General features: G+C 34.8%; 1 protein-coding gene across 1 annotated transcript in view; it reads right to left on the bottom strand.

Annotated features, from left to right (window-relative positions):
* Nucleotides 1-22,946, bottom strand: part of NTS (neurotensin) — a 29,964-nt gene extending 7,018 nt beyond the window's left edge. The window contains exons 1-5 of the mRNA XM_070947884.1: nucleotides 22,821-22,946; nucleotides 21,884-21,950; nucleotides 12,067-12,163; nucleotides 11,511-11,647; nucleotides 7,288-7,349 (exon numbers count right to left, since the gene is read on the bottom strand). Coding sequence (XP_070803985.1) covers nucleotides 7,288-7,349; nucleotides 11,511-11,647; nucleotides 12,067-12,163; nucleotides 21,884-21,950; nucleotides 22,821-22,946 — 489 coding nt within the window. The remainder of the gene's footprint in view (nucleotides 1-7,287; nucleotides 7,350-11,510; nucleotides 11,648-12,066; nucleotides 12,164-21,883; nucleotides 21,951-22,820) is intronic.
* Nucleotides 22,947-23,217: the final 271 nt, after the last annotated feature.

The following is a 23,217-nucleotide window of genomic DNA, read 5'->3' as shown; positions in this document are numbered from 1 at the left end:
GAGCAGATGTCAGATAGCTATTTGTTTTATTTTATTTATTTATTTTATTTTGTTGAGTACATATTAGATAATATATATAAGTATAAGCATGAATTGAATACATAAAATTAATACAATCAAAGGGAACATTAGGACAGGGATGGTAGGCACGCTGGTGCTCTTATGTACACCCCTTACAGACCTCTATAGACAGCTATAGTGAAGGAGACTATTTGGAAATTTCCAAAACCAAATTCTTTTTATGTTCCATATATTTATCATTGCTTCATCATTACTATACAAATGCTGAATGTCGCATAAATAAAACTAAGGTCTAAAAGTAGACCCTGCCAAATAAGGAGATGCTATAATTGGATGTTCTTAGCTTTCAAACATGACAATCACAATATCCATTTTGGAGCGCTTGATATCCTGAACTGATATCCCAAACTGATCAACTGATAGGATCTAATATTTATGAAAAAGACTAATTCAAAGTACATAGGTAGCCTTCAAAACTTTGAATGTGATTCCTCAAAATTGACATCAAATTATAATTTTCAATATGAGAGAAAGGGACAATCCTTGATTACCAGTGATATTAAGTTAGGAATGAATGTGAGACTGACCAGATTTCAAAGGTGAGAGATGATACTAATTAAAACCAGAACTCTTTTATTCCAAGGGGAATATTAGCTGTTTGTAACTGCATAAGTTGACAACTGATTGAATTATCACCTTTCTCTTTGCTTAGAAGCTCTTCAGATAAAATGCTTCCACGTTAAATGTCCAAATAATTTTTACACTCAGTTTTTCCCTAAACTTATCTCTTTTTTCAAACAATGGATTCACATATAATGCCCAAGGAAGTACAGAGATAAAATGATCCAATTACATTTTAATGAGGATCAGCCGAAATACAAGCAATACAGATATGATTAAAAGTTAAGCACACAGGCTCAGATCACCCAAAGGCTGAGAGATATTATGGTTCAAAGAGTCTTGTGGCAAACTGCTGAAACAATTTATGCAGATATGTAGGAACTTTGATTCCTCTCCTCACTTTCATTTTCTTTGATTATTATGTATACAAAATATCCAAGGTAGAGACAGAAACAAAAGTTTAGTTGGTTATAATCCTCCATTCACTGCCGTCCAACAGTTAGTTACTTTCTACTTTTTAGCACAACATCAAAGCACCTTGGAATTTCTTTGTGGCGATAAGCATCATGTTTAATAGTAAACATTTAATACGATAGTGGAAGTTTTTTTAATAGGGTACAATTACTCACTTTTCATAGAAATTTTCCAATTTTTTTCAACCTCAAACTCTTAAATTAAAATGCCTTTTTTTATTAACCTGCTTATCTTGCCAGAAATCATATTTAATTTCTTAAAATATGTAACTGTTCCAAAGGGAATTGTTTGACTAGATTGAAAATGTTCTTGTTCCATAGTTTATTTTGATACTTCTTTTTTCCCCTCATAGTGTATCTGCCATCTTGTTGTTGTTGTTTTCAGACAAAGGATAATAGAATTTGGCACTTTATGCTGTTCAGTTTCAGAAAACTGCAGTACTTGGTAGCTAACCCAAAAAATTCAGTCTCCCTAAGGAAATATATATGCCAATGTAAAACAGTTACTTCATAATGCCATTAACTGGGTTTGATATGCTAACAGTCAATATTTTATCTGAATGAGAAAGACTGTCTTCCCCATTAGGAATTTAGGCATGAGGAAAATTGTTCTTCTTCTTCTTCTTCTTCTTTTTTTTTTTTTTGAATAAGCAAAATTTTACTTTTAAAATCTGGCTCCGAGGAGACCATTGTGTCGGCCACTCTGCTGGGTTTGCTGTATGTTTTAGTTCAACAATATCTGGAAGACCACATGCTGAGCAACCATAGCAATTAAAACTAACTTCAATGCAAGCAATAGGATAGAAGGTAGCAGATGCTTTTAATGGATGCCAGGCAAGCTGCATGATACACATAGCTCTCTATCTTCCACAAGAAGAGAAGAGCTAGAGGAAAAGAACCTAGGGGAACAATTTAGAGGTAACTAAAGATAAGTAATAGGGATGCGGTGGCTCAGTGGCTAAGATGCTGAGCCTGTCGATCGAAAGGTCGGCAGTTCAGCAGTTCGAATCCCTAGTGCCGGGTAATGGGGTGAGCTCCAGTTACTTGTCCCAGCTTCTACCAATCTAGCAGTTTGAAAGCACATAAAAAATGTAAGTAGAAAAATAGGGAACAGCGTTCTGTGCGCCTTTTGCATTTAGTCATGCCGGCCACATGACCATAGAGACATCTTTGAACAGCACTGGCTCTTCAGCTTTGAAACGGAGATGAGCACCGCCCTCTAGAGTCAGGAACAACTAGCACGTATGTGCGAAGGGAACCTTTACCTTTACCTTAAAGCAGTGGTTCTCAACCTGTGGGTCGGGACCCCTTTGGGGGTCGAATGACCCTTTCACAGGGGTCGCCTAAGACCATCGGAAAACACATATTTTCAATAGCTTTAGGAATAATTTTATGGTTGGGGGTCACCACAACATGAGGAACTGTATTAAAGGGTCACGGCATTAGGAAGGTTGAGAACCACTGCCTTAAAGGTAAATAACTCACTTTACTTAAGATAGGACATCTGTCCCTAAGAGGAATGTTTTCTTCGCCATAACTATTTCTATATTTCTCTCAGGCCACATAATAGAAAGGAAAATACAGATAAACCCAAACTCATATATCATGTCTTGTATATTTTGGAATAGGTAGTCCTTGACTTGCAACAGTTTCTTTAGTAACCATTCAAAGTTACAATGGCCCAAAGTGAGTTATGACCATTTTTCACACTTATTATCATTATACATCCGTATAGTTACATGATCAGAATGTAGAAGCTTGGCAACAGGTTCATATTTATGACAGTTGCAATGTCCCGGGGTCATGTGATCCCCTTTTGCGAATTTCTGATAAGTAAAGTCAATGGAGAAGCTAGTTTCACTTAACAACCATGCTATTAACTTAACAACTGCAATGATTTACTTAATAACAAGGTAATCAAATGGGGAAAAACTCACTTAACAAATGTCTTATTTAACAACATAAATTTTGGGCTCAATTGTGGTCATAATTCGAGGACTACCTGTATTAGTCTGTTTACAACAAATACAAAATAAAATATTGAGTGTCTTGCTGAATAAATTGAGACATTATATTTTAATCACATATTTTGGTTTGCCTTTTTGGTGAAATCATTTTGCTTTTCATTTTTTAATCAAATCAATTTGTTTCATTTAGGATTGATTCCTTGCTCTCTCTGAGTTTTCTTCCTCTTCTTTCACGTTAACTAGATTTTCTGAAAGGTTTTTTTCTACTTTTCTTTGGCAATCTATAAAAGCTATAAATCTTTGAGCTTAATCTCATGATAAATATTTTTCTAGCCGTTCCTAGAAACATAAAATTATTATTCTTAATTTTGACCATCTTGCTCAATAAAGATTAATCCCCAAAAAGCCAATACATAACAGCTTAATTTAAGGATCAAAAAGAAGAAATTGCTATCACAGCATTAGGTAAGTATCATCTGTCTAAGATTCTAAAAAGCTAGCATGGACAAAAATCTGAAATAATAATGATTTATGTTTGATAATATTTCTTCCATTTGGTGGGAATTGAGTTCAGTTAACATTTTTAAGAATTTTTAAATTTAAATTGTGATATTTGTATTGTGTTTTACCTGGCTGTACACTGCCCCGAGTCCCTCGGGAGAGGGGCGGTAGAGAAATAAAATTATCCTTATCCTAATTTAGGAAACTGAAGTCTATTTGTGTAACAGATTTTATTTAAAAACAATTACACTTTCTAAAAATTATTTGACCTCTTCAGATTTTAGACACACACACACACACACACACACACACACACACACACACACGTCTGTTTCTTTCATGAAATTGTAACTGTCCATGTCAGTTTCATATAAACTATTGAACGACAATTATTCATTTTCAGAACATCTGTTTATTAATATTGATTCTTGGCAGATGGAGAAGTTGAACAAGTTTGAACAAAATGCAGCCCCCCCCCCAAACCTTACACATTCTACTTATTAAATAAATACAAAAGTTGACTTGAAAATTAATATATGAAATAAAATGCTGCAGTCTTTATATCTGTGTTTTATTGTACATAAAGGCTATTTGATGGGATTGGTGCTCCACTTTGGTGCCAACCTTGGGCTATTCTCTACAACTGCAGTTTGTTTTCTTCTCTTTTCTTCAGTGAAGCAATGTAGCCACTCTGCTCTGAGATGTCATTTGTGGATCAGCTTCAAAGTGTTGCTTTATGTGAATTCTGACTGAAGAGAAGAAACTCTTCAAGTATTTGTTTACTTCCTACTTTTATATGTATGCATCACTGTGTTAGTATCATTCTTACTATTGGAGGCTCTGAAAATGTATAGAGCTCAGGTTTATGAGTTTATGTAGAATCCAGGAAATTGCTTTCATTTAATTACCGGTATGTCTTATGTTGTCAATTGCAAAATATACATTTCAGTAATGTGAAATTTAAATCAATTCCATACAGACAGATCACTTATTACTTAAATATCCAATTTACCATGCAGTCATTTACATACTAATGGCAGAGCTCTCCAAAATAATTAAGTACCTGAGAACATAGATTGTGAAACCTTAAAAAAATCAGCTCAATCAATTTTCCTACCTTGAAAGATGAATTCTTGGTATCTTTTGGGGCTCTTTGTTGCCCTTCAAAACATAGGGCATCTATGTATAGTTATTTCCTATGGGTTTAAGGTGTTTTGTTGTTGTTTCTTTGTTTTAAATTTTGTATAAATCTAACCACATATCACATTTGTTTTCTTAGCACTTGTGTTCACATTTCTTATATGAAAGAATGCTATTTCCTCGTGTATAATATTGTATTAATATGAAACTATGAAGATGGAAGGGTGTAATTTGATTTTTAGTTGATGGTTTGCAACAGAACAACTTGATTGATTTATCAGTTGCCCTGCCCATTATCTGGATTTTAGTATTATAGGCTTGAAACTGAGATTTTATTTCTTACTAATCCAGTGAATTTAGTGAATGCTTTATGTTTTCCAGGAAAAAAATCTTATTTTGTAATAAGCCTAGAGAAAAAGAGATGGCATTTATTCAATTTAGAATAAGAGGAGTAATGGCAGATTCTAGCATAACTAGTGCCATTACTGGATGCAGACTATGATATTACAGAAATATGCAATGAAGTAAAAGTTATAAATAATGGTCATCTGAATTTTCAGTGATGAACCTAAAATAACAATAATATTGGCTGCATTTTACCAACATTTAGAGGAAATACATCATTTCTTTCTTTTTTTATTCCTGGAAAAATATAACAAGCTGCATAACAGGATTTCATGTTTATGCAATAATTTTTTTGACAGCAAAATATTGAAAATTTGCTTACATTCTCAAATCACAGATTAAAGAGTATTTAGATGATTTGGGAAGTGGGGAAATATATGCCTGTCAAGGCATATGTTGTATATTTTGAATCTTTGAGAATCTGAGGTGATTTGATCAAATATGAGGGACATCAAAATTCAGTTGCACACAAATGTATTGTGTTAACAGATTAACAGAGTTGGAAGGGATTTTGGAAGTTGAACCCTCTGCTCAAGCAGGGGACCCTATATCCTTCCAGAAAAATGGATGTTCACTTTCTTCTTAAAAATCTCTAGTGATGGAGCACCACAACTTCTGGAGGCAATCCATTCCACTAATAATTTTTCTCACTGTCATGAAATTTCCCCTTAATTCTAAATTAGCTCTCTCCTTGGTTAGAAGTTCACCCCCTCTTCTCTATGGCAGCCCCTGAAATATTAGAAGACTGGTATCATGTTATCCCTAGTCCTTCTCTTCGTTAGACTAGACAACCCAGTTCCTGCAACCATTCATCATATGATTTAGCCCTCCAGCCTCCCAATCATCTTTGTTGTTCTTCTCTGCATTCTTTCTAGACTCTCAACATCTTTTTTTTTTATAGTGGTGATCAAAACTAGATGCCATATTCCAAGTGTGGTCTTACCAAGCAGTATAAAGTGGTATTAATACTTCATGTGACCTTGATAATATCCCTCTGTTGATGCCGCCAAAACTGCATTGGTTCTTTTGGCAGCTGTAGCACACTGTTGGCTGATACTTAAGTGGTTATCCACTTAGGACTCCTAGATCCCGCTCATGGTTTCTGCTGTTGAGCCACCTATTCTATACTTGTGCATTTGGTCTTTCTTGCCTAAGTGCTTTTTCTCACCACTGAATTGCATTTTGTTGGAAGGGGCTATGTGTCAAAAAACCTGTTAAGATTCTTCTGTATCTTGACTCTATCTTCTAAGGTTTTAGCTATTCCCCCCACCTCAATGTCATTTGCAAATATTATGAGTTCCCCTTCTCTCCCCTCATCTAAATTGTTTATGAAGATGTTGAAAAGTACAGGTAGTCCTCAAGTTTTGACCACAATTGAGCCCAAAATTTATGTTTTAAGTGAGACAGTGGTTAAGTGAATTTGCCCCATTTTATGTCCTTTCTTGTCACATTTGTTAAGTGAAACACTGCAGTTGTAACATGGTTGTTAAGTGAATCTGGTTTCCCCATTGCTTGTCAGAAGATTTCAAAAGGTGATTACATGACCCTGGGACCCTGCAACCTTCAAAAGTACGAGTTAGTTGGCAAGTGTTTGAATTTTGATCACATGACCACGGGGATGCTAGAATGGTCATAACTGTGAAAAATGGTCATAATCACTTTTTTCAGTGCTGTTGTAATTTTGAACGGTCACTAAATGGACTGTTGTAAGTGGAGGAATCCCTGTACTGGGCCTAAGAGAGAACCTTGGGGTATCTCACTTAATAATTCCTTGTAATGGTTTGATTGTTTTGATGTGGTCGATTGGTACTATAAGAAAAGCTATTGCTTTGTGACTTAAGGTTAACCTAGTTTTTATCAAGCAAATTCTGTCTAGAAATATAACTTCTGCCAATAATTTGACATTATCCCATAATTGCCTGCTGGTGGGAATGTGCTAGCTAGTTAAGCAATGTATCCATAATACAAAGAATAAAATATTATTTCGCATTGTCTTTTTATTCATGCTTGTTCTTATTTATTGCATTTGATTTAAGGGCCCTTTTTTCTTATTTCTTATATTCAACATTTATGTGTAGTATTATTATACATTTAAACATATACATTTGCTATGAGTATTCCTGAATCCTAGAAGTGGGGGGGGGACAAAAAAGTGTTACCTTTGATGTATACATATTAGTCAATAAATCAGCTTCTAAGGCTTTCATTTCCTCTTCTGAATCTGCAAGTTAAAGAAAAACATATGTTAACTATTGAATTATAAATCACTAGCATTTGGATTTCACATATAGAATTTAGAAATATCCCTGAAAGACAATTTTAGGTTAAGAACTGACTAAAATAAATGTTTGGCAAGTGCTCCTTTCTTTAATATATGCTTGTTAATTTATGCCATTTCATTGGAAAAAAATATGTTTAGTAATGAAAATTAAAAAAATTAAAAAAAAAACAAACAGCTTATTATTGGTCAACTGAAACATTTAAAGAACTGATCACCAATAGTGATCAAAAATTATGAAATTAAATTTAATTTCTAAATTAAGATACTGCTGCACTGACAGCATGTACTGTATATATTTAAAAGAAGCTCTTTAAGTATATGTAGCATGAAAAGAGATTTAAAGTTTTAGTGAGTTTAATTGAATTTCCTGGTCGTTTCAATGTTCAGTGTTAGAAGGACTTGAAGAATGTCTTAATAAAAGAAGGATGATATGTTAAAACAGAAACTATTTTTATCTAATTATCATCATCATCATCATCATCATCATTATCATCATCATCATCTAAACTCTATAGTTGAGTATAATTGTGAATGATAAAATAATAGTCCTAGATACATGGAAAATAAGTCCATTGATACAAATAGCTGAACTCTTGTGATTTGTTGCTGCTGCTTGTTGTTCCATGTATTTCAATAGACCCAAGTCATTAGTAACTTTAGTTGGATGGGCTCCAACTAAAGTAATAAACAATATATTCCTAATTTAAAAATAGCAAATGGTAAATGGCTCATAAATGTATACAATATGACTAATATATTGCTTTTATCTTGCATTTCAAGTTTACATCCTCAAAACAGTACTGTAATGTAAAACAATGTTATAAAATAGAGTCACTGTCTCATGGAAACCAGTGGTAAAATCTGTCTCTTTAAAAAATATCAATGCACTTTAAAGGTACTATAATATAAATGGGCACTATAGTATAAATGCCCCACAAAAAGCATAAAACATTATCTTTTATTAAAAAAATAAAATGTTGCCAAGATAGTAGGGAAAATAAATAAAAAATATTTTAAGATATTTTTAATCTTAATTATCAGAAAAAATAAAAGAAATAAATCAAAATGTACCGGTAGGTGCTGGTATTTTAAAAACTATCTGTAAGGGTGGAATGAGAAATAATATGCTTAATGGATCTGTTTTTCAGGGTTATCCAGTGATCCAGATTTGAAGAAGAAACTATGATATGGAATATATAAGCATGCACACGCTGAAAACATAGGCACTGCCTTAAATCAATTCCATCACCCTCAAACCCCCCCCCCAAGGACCATGCATGAGCCCTTAGAGAGAGCTCTTAAGGAGTTACCAACAGGTGCAACGTGTTGTCCATGCATGCTCTGAAACATATTTCCCCACTTTGAATCCAAATTACTGTATAGTCCTTATAGTAAAACAAATCCTTCAAATGCTAATGACAAAGAATTCCGAACATAAGAGCTCAGGAAATAGGACACGGGGATTAGGGGAAGTTATCTGGACAGGATCCAGAAATGATATTATGGAAATATATTTCATCAGAGTGAAGTGAAAAACTACACACATAACTGTAATATTACTGAGAAAAAGTTAAACATATTTATGAGACTGTTTTACAGTTCACACATTGACTAATTCTTATAATAAACATCATCAAAATCAGGACTTCTCAGAACCTCAGTAAAATAACTGCTCCTCCAATGTTCAGGGACCACAGCAAAGTTGTTAGCACTAATACTGCCATTAATTTTCCTGAAACATTTTATGGATTTTCATTTAATCTGATCCTTTGGATCAATAAATTTTGAAAGAATGTATGCCTGGATTGTGTCCGTTGTGATCCAACTCAAAGAATCACAATATACTGTAATACGTATCATTGATTTATACTAATAATCATTTCACAATTTGCAAACAATGAAGAACAAAGCTCCTTTTGTCCTAATTGTGGTCATATAACTATATTTTTATATGACTACATTAATCCTCAGGGTTGTATTTAGAACAGTTATTAAAATAAAGCATAGAAATTTAAAAAGCTGAAATAGATACATTGCCCTCAACAAACATAGGCATTATTTGTCTATCAAAACAAAGATTAAATACTATTGCTTTGCTTATTGATTTAGACTGTTATGATGCACAAATATTTGAAACTACCCAGGAGTTTAGTAATGAGTTACAGCTAAATTTAAAATTTAAAAGTAGAATTATTTAATATATTGGATTGGAATAAATAAATATAAAAAATATATTTAATTCTAAAATATTCTCTGGAAACAAAATTTAGCAGGCATCACTTAGTACAAAAATACACATCTGAGGCCTGACTGATTTATAAAAAATTTAATAGGTTCATTACAACTGTACGTTAAATTATGATTTTCATTAAAATGCCCAAATAAATAGGCAAAAATGAGTGTATATGGCATAAGCATATGAATCTCAAGAGTGTTGTGTAAACTTATTTATAGATTTTATATTCCACTTGGAAAAGTTTAAATTTTAATCTATGATTTTACTTGTACTGATTTTTGAAGCAGATTATAAAGAGAACAATGTTTTTTATATTTACCCATGTAATAGGCTATATTGCTATTATCCTGGTCATCTTCTCAACTTTCTCATCTTTCCTACTACCTTCTCCTTTTGATATCTTATGATTTATCACTTGTTTGTATCTTATAATTATGGTTGTATCTTATGATTTATGATGTATAACTTATCACTTTGTGGTTTGCATATACATTGAGAGTTTATGCACCGGACACAAATTTCTTATGTGCGCAGTCACACTTGGCCAATAAAGAATTCTATTCTATTCTATTCTATTCTATTCTATTCTATTCTATTCTATTCTATTCTATTCTATTCTATTCTATTCTATTCTATTCTATTCTATTCTATTCTATTCTATTCCCTTGATGCATGTATGTGAAAGTATATATGTTTGTGGGGGAGGTATGGATGCATGTTATAGACTACTAGAAGTACATACATAGCAAGCAAATACATAGTCCAATAATTATTGGTGTATAAAGAACAACTTTAAGGAGGAATGAGCTTAGTTATATTGCAATAAATATTTGCTCATATATCATTATGTAGAAATATCTCCTACTTTAACCAAACCTAAAGTTATTCATTTACACTCAGAAGAATAACAGTTCAGGCTTTTTTGATTTTTAACATTATCATTAATGAATTTCAAGATTCTGCAATAAATATATGGAAAAGCTGCAATTTGGGGCCAGGTGGGTTTGTTTGTTTGTTTGTTTGTTTGTTTTGTAAAACATCCCTACATTTTTTTTAAAAAAAAATGTCTTTGCAGTAATATGGTATTCATTATCATAATTATTTCTGTATAGATCACTGTTATAACTATTTTATTAGTGGGAGATATATATATATATATATATATATATATATATATATATATATATATATATATATATATATATATATATATATTATATATATATATGATTTTTCCAAAACATTGCACAAAATTGTATGCATTTTTTTAACCTAAAAATATAAAGATTGATTGCCTTGGCACAACTCTTGTTCCTTTGTATCAAGATTCCAGATCTACAGTAGATTTGTATTATTATACACATAGGGGGCACTATTGACTCCATTTCTTTCCCCTGCTAATTCCAAACTCAGTCTAGACACTTGTGACATTTAATTCATCTTGTCATGATATAGCTGTGTAATGAACCTTGTACACCCACATCTCCCAAGGTCTGGATTCTGTTTATCAGCCTTCTGCCATGTAATGCATTTCATAATTGCTGGGTAACAACTCACAGAATGCTACAATTTGTAGTTCCAACATGCTAGGAAAAACTGGTCCATGAGGATCTGTGTATGATGAACTGTGAGCCTCTATGCCACAAACTCCATTTGAAAAAGTCAAAGATCGGAGTAGGAAACTAATCCCTTATATAGCTAGACTAATTCATGCAACCTAAGTCATAAATGCTAATGCTACTTTTGTTATAAAACAACAGGAACAGAATCTTGCAAGTCTGAATGTCTCCCCCCCCCACACACACACACACTTTATTTTGAAGAGAACTAAGGAGGGTCAAGTCTGAGATACTTTCTCAAATTACATTTCTGCCTCTTTTTATTTAATGGTTGTCTTGGTTGCAGCTCTTCCTCCTGCTCTTCAAGGTTGTTTCTACAGTCCATTACAGAATCCAAAAACCTAGAGACTGAAAGTATAGAATTTCCTCTTCCCTGTGCTAACCTACAGGTGCATTTCAACAAGTCTGTAAATGCAGTCCCTGTCCCAGGATGATCTGCCCCAAAGAACCTCTTCAGAAAGAGAGTAGGTAGCTGTTGAGATACAATTCACCTCTTTTTTAGGGTGAATTTGCTGATAAACGAACCGATTAAAAACGCTTTTCAGAAACTCTCATTTGTCCCTCACATTTTAATCCACCAGATTCTCTCTCAAAGCAATTATCCTAGAACTGGTTTATATTTTATATTTGAAGCTAACTTTTTTTTTTTTTTAAATTGACCAGACATTAGCCTCCCTGCATTGGACAACACAAACTCCTCCCATAGTAGCAGCACCGCGGGATTAGCCCAAATCCTTCTCCCAGTCGGAAGGGAAGCCGTGCCAAAAAAAGAGAGAGCTAGAGAGCGCACCTGGGAGCTTACCTGAGGCCAGGCTCCAGGAAGCGGACGCCAGCAGCATCGCGCACACCAACTGCATCTTCACCATTCTTGCCATCCACTCGCTCTCTCCCTTTTCTCTCTATAAAGTGAAGTCCATATACAAAAAGGCAAGCTATCTGGGTGAGAGAGAGAGTCGGGCAGGAAAAAAAAGAGCTGCTGCCGTGAGCTGATTTTTAAAGAACTGGACCCTAAAGGAAGCGCCGGATGTCCCCTAAGTATATAAGCAAGCAGAGAAGGGTGATGTCACGAACGCAGCCGCTCTCATTTAACCAAGCCCGCCTGCTCCGTCTCCTCCTCCTCTTCTTCGGAGCGAAACTGACGCGATTCCCCCATTAGTTGCGCTGCGCTTCACACTTCCTGAAGCAGAAAGAAAGTGGGCAAGGGTGTGTGAGACAGACGGCGCAAAAAGGACCGTCTCACCAGTTGCCCCCGATTTTAAAATCTTTGCCTCCAAGTGGGAATGCAGGATTTGTGATTTGTGAGGGATGTGTGGCTGGAAAAGGCTAATATAAAGAATCTAATGAGAGTAAATTAAATGTCACCTGCCCATCACAGGTCACCTGTATAAATCAGTTAGCTGTTTCTATGATTCATGTAAATCAGGAAAAGAATTTAAGAGCCTGTAGTACAGTGGACTAAAGCACTGTTATTAACATCTGCTGCTTGCAATTACTGCAAGTTCAAATCTCACCAGGCTCAAGGTTGATCAGCCTTCCATCCTTTCAAAGGTAGGTGAATCTGCCCCCAGATTGTGGGGGCAATAAGATGACTTTGTATAAATATACAAAAGTATGAAGGCTATTGCTTAACGCATTGTAAGTCACCCTGAGTCTCCGGAGAAAGGCAGCATATAAATTAAAGCAAAAAAAAAAAAAAAAAAAAAATTTGAGAAATATAGTATTTGTTTAGCTAAAATAAATATTTTTGCAATGTGCTCTTATGTCATTCTTTCTTTACTTATTTCAACTTATGCAAGAGACCAAACCAAAATGACATTCAGAAGAAATGTTGGGATTGCAATTCTTAAGAATTCATAGTCAGAGACCATGAGGGTCCTATACATTTGAAAATAATCAGATTAGGGAAGATAAAATTGGTGCAGTGAAAATGAGCTTCCTCCTCCTCCTCCTCCTCCTCCTCATCATCATCATCATTTTTGTCCCTGGATATCCAACAATATTTTGCTGATTGCTACTTATAGATATAACTTATTTTTATTTTCCAAGACTACATTCCAGTAAGCATTGACTAAAGTCATCCTAAGCACTGTGCGCACCAAACACAGGATTTAATAATTCAGTTTATCGGTGGAAAGGTAGCTAAAGCTCAAATGCGTATCTTTCAAGATGCAACCCCATGCCCTGGAAGTGACACATAGATGCTCCAAGTAAATAATGCTGGATGAGTTCAGTTCCCACTCTGCTTTCTGAACAGAAATTTATCTTCCTCTTCATTCAAGCTGTTTAGTTTCTTTGCTAATACTTTAATTGTTTTAACTCAGCTTTTAATTGTTTATACTTGATTTTAGATTGGAAGTGCCTTTGGATATTTGATGGGTTAAAAAGCTAGATATAAATAGTTGATTAATGAAACAATAATTGATTGAAGAGAGACGCACACTTTACTTACAAGAATATATGCACATACATTTATATACATTCATTATTTAAAACACTTTTAGGTCTTCCTTTGGATATAAATGTGCCATATATGGCAATGCTGAGCAATCACACAAAGAATAGAACCAGTAGTTTTCTCTCAGAAATGGCATAACCATTGAAAGCTGAATGTTTTTGGTGTCCTAAAATGCAGAATCATATAGATTGGTTTTAAGAACTGTGCTGTTTAAATTATTTGATAGGGAGAGAATGTTTGCTGTCCCATTTTAAATATAGCACCTATCCATGTCTTTGTACAGCGTTTAATGGGATAGTCCATCAGGCAAGGACTGAAATTTCTGTATGTTTTAAATAAGATTTAAAATTTGGCCTGCAAAACAGACAATAAAGAACTTTATATGTTCTTTCTTGCGAAATAAGTAGAAATTACATAAAATCCAAATAGCTTCATTAAAAAAAGAACTTAATGAATAGGTCATTAATATTTGGTAGCCTGCAATGGTAACTAAACTAAACTAAACTAAACCTTGGTAGATAGATACTGAAATAAAGAAATGTTTCCTTACTTTATAAAGTTTCTTCATTTTCTATTTTTCTTCCATTAGGGGGCAGAATGGCAGTATGAGAACAATATCAGCTTCTCTAGAAATAGTTTACTGTTGAACCTACATGGGAAACAAGAAGCAATGACTTCAGTTTGTTATTCTGTAACGTACTGATGAAAAGTTTTTCGTTTCTATTTCTATATTTCTGATAGCCTACATGTTTTTAAATTCCATGCAGCATTCATATATAAGTGATACATGAGAAACATTCATGATTTAAACTTCAGGAAAAAGATGTCCAGAAAATATGATTTATTAAGATTAAATAGAATGAAACTTTGTAATAGAATATCCCTACCTCCTCACCTCAAAGAATCTGGAGATAGAACAGTGATTAAAGGTTTTTGAACTCAGTGGACTTTATCTCTGAATAGATTTGTAAGGATGGATTGTGTTGTAAATGTATTATAGAGAATCACATTATCTTAGAGATTATCTTCAAGAAGATCCGGCTAATCTTAAAGCAGGAAAAGAATCTGATTATCCTTTGAAGATAATATTATTTCTACAAAAGGCATAAAGAAAAGGGAGGGAGTGATACAGGATATCAAAACCAGTGCAGATAACTTCTGTTGGATTAGGGCTTGCAATTTATCTTCTGTGAGCTGCAAGTAGCCTACAGGGATATTATATTGCCAAAAGGGATGGGGCACAAACCTGGCAAATGTTCCTTTGATTTTGAGTCTGGGGTTAAAGGTGGGAATGGCAGCATGAAAGCTTTGTGTTCCCATTACCATTCTTAAAACAGCTCTGAACACAATGCCCTGTACAAAATATGGTATTTTGTCATGAATGAAGACAAATGTGTCCCAGGATAACGTTGCAGGATCCAATCTGGGTCAGTCACTCAGATCAGAAGTTTAGTCTTCCAAGCTTATGGACTTGTGCTGGAGCCCATCCTCAGGGAACTTCTCTCTAACAGAGTGGTATTTTGTCACCACATTTTGGTGGCATGTTTGGGAATATTTCAGAGGTGCAGTTGTGGTGCTGGGAGAAGGCATCTCTATTTAGTTTTTCCTCTAAAGGGTTGGGATGGCATCCATATGTTCACCTGAAAATGATCACATGCTTAGGAAGTTGCATGCATGCGAGAAGGCCAATGAGAAAAAAATATAAGATTGCATCCGTAACGGGAGGCTCGTGGTGTCACCCATCAACAGTCTATAAACTTCCTGTTCTTGTTCTTGTCAAATAAAATAGATAAGGTGATTGCTCATAAAAGCCTCATCGAGAAATACTATTGCTCTGATGACACATTAAAGAGATAATAAGGACTAAAAGTGCCCTTATTTGGGAGAAGAATAGCTAACAATCAAATGTAATTACAAGAAATGGTGTCACACCACCTTAACAAATCTGTCACTACTTATTGCTGTAGCTTTCATGAGGTTTTCATGAGCAGCTCCAAGTAAAAGACACTAAAATAGTCATGAGTGGTGACCAAGAACAAAGTGACTATAAAAGGGCCTCCTGACTCAGAAAAAGATTTTTTTAAAAAAAAATCACACAAGATGAAGCTGTATAAAAGCCCCATGTCTCTTAACTACAGCTTCCTGAGATTATGCATTGGTTCAGCATGATGGTTATTCATGTCTTATCGCAAACAAAAAATGGAGGATACCTATTTCACTTGGTTTCTGAATCCACAACCACATGCTAAGAGAAAGAATCCAATTCACAGGTGGTTGCTGTAATACTATACAAGAATGACCTCAGGAGACAAGTGAAGAGCCACAGAGAGTCCAGTGAACAGTCAGACATGAGGCAGCTCAGCTTGCAAAGGAAATATGATCATAGTAAATATATCAGAAGGGACCCTCCCTAAGTTTCTTGGGCTGTAAAGGTGACTGGGAAGGAGACCTCCAAGTTAATGTAGCCTTACAATAAAGTATAATAAAGTAGCTCATCAGTCATGCTTCCTGTCTGGACTACCTCATAAGGCTGACAGCAGTCTAGTTCCTCAGGATCAACAAGATGAAAGTCATCCCATATAATCTCAAAATGTGTAGTCTCTTTTACTTCTATCAAACCTGTACAGATGGCATCCAATTCTGAGTAAATGAATGATTTGATCCTCCAAATGCCAAATAAATGTCTTACAGAACAAATTATCTTCTGGCCCATCCCTACCTAAAAGAGTACTTTGAAAAGACGCACCAAGCAGCAATTCACAAATGTAATAAAAACAGAAAAATATTGCTGTTTTGATACTCCTACTGTCATTGAGTTCCTGCTTGAGTTAAATTGGATTTACTTATTATTATTTTTTACCAGGATTGCTCTTTTTTTCAGCTTGCATAGCTCTTCAGTAAACTAAGGATCTTTCCGGAATCAGTGCTACTTTAGTGAGAGATTGTATTCCAGTGACAGACCAAAGCCTTGGTCGAGGTGTCCACCAGGGCCTTGGATATCAAGTGGAGCCATTAGATTTCTTGGGCACATTGACTAAATAGTTGCTCCTCTCTGTAAAGGTTGCTGTGACTGCCAAGATCCATAGCAACCAGAAGTAATCTGAACATTAGAAGGATAGATATTAATTCCGACCACCCCGAGATAATATCTCATCTGTTCTAAGACAAAATCCAGATTCTATAATCTTTGCCAAGTAAAGCTTTTGTTTGTTTGTTTGGGCTTTCTGTAATATTCATCTGACCGGGCGTCATGTGGTGTTTCCAGAATTGACAGAATGAATCCTTTACTTTTCAAAGGATCAGGTGCCACTGTAACCATGTTAGATATTTTTAAAATTAAAGAAGGTGGAAGTTCTGATGTGTGAGACATGTTTATTTAAGAATTAAACCAGAACAAACAGAATTTATTTCAATAAAATAAACCAAGCAAGGAATATTGTGGCAATTTGGTTAGATGGCTATTTTATTTCTTTTTTTTTACTCAAAACATAAGATCCTATTTACAGCACACTAGTGATATTATGAATGGAAATATGTGTATCAAAAGATGTAACTTACTGTGACATTTTTTATATCATGTGATACAGTTGTAGGTTCCCCCCGATTCGGACCGTTTCTATAGAACCGGTAGTAAAACTGGTGGGAGGCTCCGCCCACTGACCCTGATATTATCAGAAGCAATCGGTGCATGTGCAGAAGCTTCTGCGCATGTGTAGAAGCAAGGCATGCGTGCTAGCGAAGTGAGCATGCACGCACAATCCCATTGTGAACCGGTAGTAAAGGTAAGTAGAACCCACCCCGATGTGATAATATAACTTACAGTTATAATGATACCATTTTAAAATCTTTTTTTCTCTCTGCTCTGATACATGTTAGAGCATCACAGTTGTAGTTTAGTCAAAATACAAATATGCAACTTTTTTCAGTCCAAATAATATTACATTATGTTCCATTCCATCCTGTATTCTGGCATAGAGACCAAGAAACTGAGATTTACCGTGTTTTCCCGAAAATAAGACCCTGTCTTATATATTTTTTTAAACCCTGAAATAAGCCTTATTGCCATGCACTCAAAAGCCCAATTGGGCTTATTATCAGGGGATGTCTTATTTTGGGGAAAACAGGGTATTAGAGTTATAACCCTTTTCCTCCAGAACTTCAAGGCAACCTAATAAAACATTCCCTTCCCATATTCTCCTATTGTAGGTTGGGTTGTGAGATAGTAATCCAAATCTACAGAGTCCATTTAATAAGGGATTTCATTGAAAGATCAATGCAAATTAATAAATTTAACACAAAATCAAGGCAATCGGTATGCTGCCTTGCAATCCACGGCATTGCCATTTTTGCTGTATAAAGCAATCACAGAGAAAACGCTATACATTAATGTTGAAATGTGATTAGTTATTTTTTCTGTAATATAAAATGGAATGATTTTCAACAACTAAAGATGCTTTACCTGACAGCTGACCCAACTATTTAAAAATGCCCAATGTAAATATTTGGAGAATAGGGTTGTAGAGATAAAAATAAATGATTAAAAAATCAGAAACATTAGTGGTGGACTAAAGATGGCTCCATGAAATTCTTTCTTTCTTTCTTTCTTTCTTTCTTTCTTTCTTTCTTTCTTTCTTTCTTTCTTTCTTTCTTTCTTTCCTTCCTTCCTTCCTTCCTTCCTTCCTTCCTTCCTTCCTTCCTTCCTTTTTGGAGAATAGGGTTGTAGAGGAAAAAATACGTGTTTGGAAAAGTCCAAACAGCAAATAAGCACCACTTAAACCAATGAATGTATTTCCAAGTAAACATGCTAAAGAATAAAAATGAATCATCATTGTGAAGTTGTATATGGAGGAAAGCCAAGTCTTGGAACTATTTCTACACCCATTACTGATTCAATGTCATTAGAATAAAAACAGAGCAACCTGTAAAAACAAATGTATGGCACAACCATTAAGTACAAGCAACAATTCTGGAATCAAGTATCTGTGTATCTCACAGTTATTTGGTAGATGAATACAAATGAAATATATGAAATTAAGATTGGCATCTCGACCAGGGTCCAAAATACCTGGTAGAGGTGATGAAACTGGAGCACCCAAAGTATCTTTGCCTCAGGATCCAAAATACCTGGCACTGCCTACAATGAGTAAGATTTGCTTTGGCAGGACAGTTTGAAGATCAGAGTATTAATTTCATGAGTTAATTTTTCAAACTTCATGCAAATCCCAAGTGAATCATCCAGTAATTGATAATACTTGTTTATAAGTTGCTGAAAATCAAGGCTTGTTCATTCAATAATGTTTTTACAAAATTGTGATTTATTATTTCATTACTTGCAGTCAGGAAGAGTGATTAGTCATAGAATCCACATGTCATTTCTTGAACGTTTTTGATTAGATCTATTAACTGTAATTTTTAGTATGTACAAAGTAATGCTATGTTTATTTAGAAGGATGGCCCACTAGGTTCATTGAGACTTAGGTCTAGATAAATATGTATAGAATATTTGCTTAAAATAAAATAATTATAGATAATTAAAATGTATCAGTATTATTGAACTTCTTGAATTGTACCCTAATTGAAATAACCAGACTGGGGAAAATTTATCTCAGACTATCTCAACCAGACTGGGGAAAATTTATATCCTGCAAATGCTGATTACTGTATCACATAATGTCAGATAGAGCTGAGCATCATTCCAGCCTGTTTAAAACATAGATGGATGGATCATTCATTCCCATCTGTGATCACAGCTCATTACTGTTGGCCTGCAAGGTGGCTTATGAAATACTCATTTTTCTACAGGTTTCACAAAAAAAAAAATGATGGATAAGCATATCAAAAATGTATGTATGCTTTAATAGCAAATTATAGAAATTATAAACAGTAACCATCACAAAACTAAATCTTTCCCTTTTAATTCAGGATATACTTTTCATTAAAAAAAATGTATGCATAGGTTAAGAGCCTTGATAGTACAGTGGTCTACGCACCCTGTTATTAACACAGCTGCCTGCAATTTACTGCTGGTTCGAATCTCTCCAAGGCTCAAGGTTGACTCAGCCTTCCATCCTTTCTAAGGTAGGTGAAATGAGGACCCAGTTTGTGGGGGCAATAAGCTGACTTTGTATAAATATACAAAAGTATGAAGGCTATTGCTTAACGCATTGTAAGCCGCCCTGAGTTTCTGGAGAAGGGCGGCATATAAATCAAATTAAAAAAAAAAAACATATTACATTTTTGCTGGTTATAAAATAATTACTGTGGAACTGTAGAGCACAGAGCCAAGTCCTGAACAGAATTCTTGTTGTATCATCTATGCAAAATCAATTGGTCTTCAGGCAAATATTTCATTTTTATTCACCCAAACATTAGATCTTTTAGACAAGCAAAACACACTAAATTGTACTCGTGCTAAGATTTCATTCCCAGTTAATTTTGTTACTTCACAGAATGACTTTGATTGATTCAGTGAATATAAAATTAATTAAATCAAAGTTATAGATGGGACAAGACAAAAAGATGTCTTAAAATGGATCTTTCGTATCCTTTGCCCCATTGCATACTTCATTACAACTAGTAATGGATTACATTGAAGAATATTCATATTTTCATGACCTACAAGAACATGAAAATGAGGACTAAATAACAAGAAAAGGTAGCTAAAACCAAAAATCCACTTTTAGTAGACAACATGTACAAAATTTATTGGCCAGTCATGATATATACACATACATACATGTGTTTCCAACAATGACTTTCCCTTCCAAATTTAACTGAAAAGTTTATGTGAGCAGGTAATATATATTTTAACATCCAGACTGCAAATGCCATAGACCTATATATTTTTGACAAGGATTTAAAGATGCTATGATCACAACTATTGACATAGTGAGCAGGTATTATGGGATTAGATATATTCTGTTTTGTGACTACCATCCTATTTGTGAAAGTGAAATCCTACTGAACTCAAGTTTACAAAACTCAACTCACATAAACCTAACATGCAGGGCTAAATAATCTGGTTATTACAGCTCTCATCCTCTTGCCATTAGCCAGGATGGTTTAGGCTCTGTTCCCTTCTTGTTAGAGGTGAAATAAAAAGCATCTTCAACTATGAACCCATTCTAATAGAGTTTCCATGGTACCAATGTCTAATTTTAGGTACCAGGCACAATTTCTTCCATTCCTCCCATGATTTAAGCATCTGGGAATGTGCTCTGGTTATCATTGCTGGCTATTAAATGCATATGACTGTATTTTTATCTTAATTGTATTATGGTTTTAATTTTGTAAACCATCTGGAATAAAACTTCATGTCCAGAAAATATTACATCTTTCAAAGGAAGGTCAGTCGTAATTGTTAGTTAGGACTGCTAACACCTGGCCTTGAACATTGCTCTATACCTTTAAAAATTTAATGAAAGCAACATGTTCAGCTGGTTCTAGATATGCACCTGGTGGACATTTTCCTGAAATATGCCTATTAGAAGTACATAAACACTATTTAAGGCAGGAAATGACACTTGTAGCCAGTTAATAAACATGGAATGCTTCTGTTTCACCCAAACTCAATGATGACTGAATTACATTTTGCTTTGAATCAAAACTTGTTGCTGCTGTTTCATGCAGTACCATTCTAAATATTCATTTAAAAAGCAACTTTGCTTGTATTTTTTTTTTTTTTTTTGAAAAAATACCATTTTTCCCCTAATCTGTTTAGTTGAGGTTTCGTTCTGAGGAAGACTTGCTGTATGTAGTGGAATGAATAGAAAAGAGTTATTTTGAAAACGTTTTGCAGCTGAACATTTTTGAAGGTGATAGTGAATATGATCACTTATAAAAATAAAAATAAGGGAAAAAATTAATTGTATTCATGTCTGAAAATTGGTAAGTACCACTGACAATATTCCATGTTTTAAAAGTTACTGATATCTCATAAATGAAACAGACAATAAGCAGATGGAACACTTGCACTGATACTTAAATGATATCAGTGATACCCAATCAGGGTTATGCAGGTTTCCTGTAGAATGGGCAGCAATATGAACACAGTATGAGCTCGTCAGGTTCACACAGAAATCAGAAAAAGATGCATCTGCTTTAAAAAGATGCTACGCTCACCACCCCACACATCTTCTCTTTTCTACCCAGATTCCATTTTTACCTCCTACAGTCAGCATTCTCTGTCCATTAATTATGCTAACTCCTAATCTTCTGTACTTGGGGTTTCTCTACCATATAATTATATATATATATCAAAAATCTTAGGCTTAACAACTATCATATGCAGGGGGATGATCTATTTCATGTACAGAGTCCATACTTGTTTCTGAACACTAGCAATGTGTTCCTGCCTCTATCTATCTATCTATCTATCTATCTATCTATCTATCTATCTATCTATCTATCTATCTATCCTATCATCTATCTATCCTATCATCTATCTATCATCTATCTATCTCTTTCCTGAATCAAATAGTCCATGACATTCTTTCAGCCACATCATTCTGTTGCCTTTTCAAGCAATTCAGGTTAGCTGTATGACTATAATTTTTTTTCTGGCCCTTTTTTCCCCTTTGCAACCAACAAATGAATTCTCCTTGGCTCATGCTAACCAGAATGACTACTTATCTAGGCTGCCCAATTGCCCTATTATCTGAATGTGCAGGACAGACAATTGCACCCTCTGCCATGTCCCACTCATCTTAGAAGTAGCCCCAGGGCAAATCTCTCCGATCTACTTTTGATGTACTGGTACACTTTTTCCAGTTATATCATCTGCAATGCTTCAGTTTGTTTCAGGCAATGCCATTATAGAGAGGTATAGTACCTGTCAGAATGCATTAGGGAAAGAATGGAGTTCTTTATGTGACATACATGTCTGCATGTATCTGGACTTTGATTCTATATGTATGTGCGTACCAGTGGTGGGGTTGCTCTCGGTTTGGGCTGGTTCTATAGAACCAGTAGAAAAACCGGCGGGAGGCTCTGCCCACCGACCCCAACATCATCAGGAAGCTTCTGCTCATGCGCAGAAGCACATGTGCGGCCCCGTTGCAAACCAGTAGTAAAGGTAAGTAGAACCCACCCCTAGAGCATACCATCAATTGCAGGATCTCTTGTCTCATCCATGTATAGTTTGCTCCAGTACCCCCCTTATCAGATTGTTCTGGTTTCCCTACATCTGATGTGGATCTTGTTAATCTGGCCAATATCTGAGCTGGCATCACTCTTCTAGTTTATGTTACTGTCATATTTGACATATACAGATGAAGCATATATATTATTGTATATATGGATATTATGTTAGCTGTGAGGTCTGCTCTTGCTAGTGGTGCTGCTGGATTCTGCCCACCTACCAGGGTATGCTGAGCCAAACACAGATCAAACCAATGTTAGGACCAGGCAGTTGGTCAGTCATTCAGGGTTTTTGTTTTTTGTTTCGGTAGCAACCAGCCATCTCCACCAGAATGCAGACAATGAACCGGATGCTGTGTG

This window comes from Pituophis catenifer, unplaced genomic scaffold (assembly GCF_029215685.1).
Source record: "Pituophis catenifer annectens isolate HBS135680 unplaced genomic scaffold, rPitCat1.0.hap2 SCAF_7, whole genome shotgun sequence".
Classification (NCBI taxonomy): domain Eukaryota; kingdom Metazoa; phylum Chordata; class Lepidosauria; order Squamata; family Colubridae; genus Pituophis; species Pituophis catenifer.
This window is presented reverse-complemented; position numbering and strand designations above follow the sequence as displayed.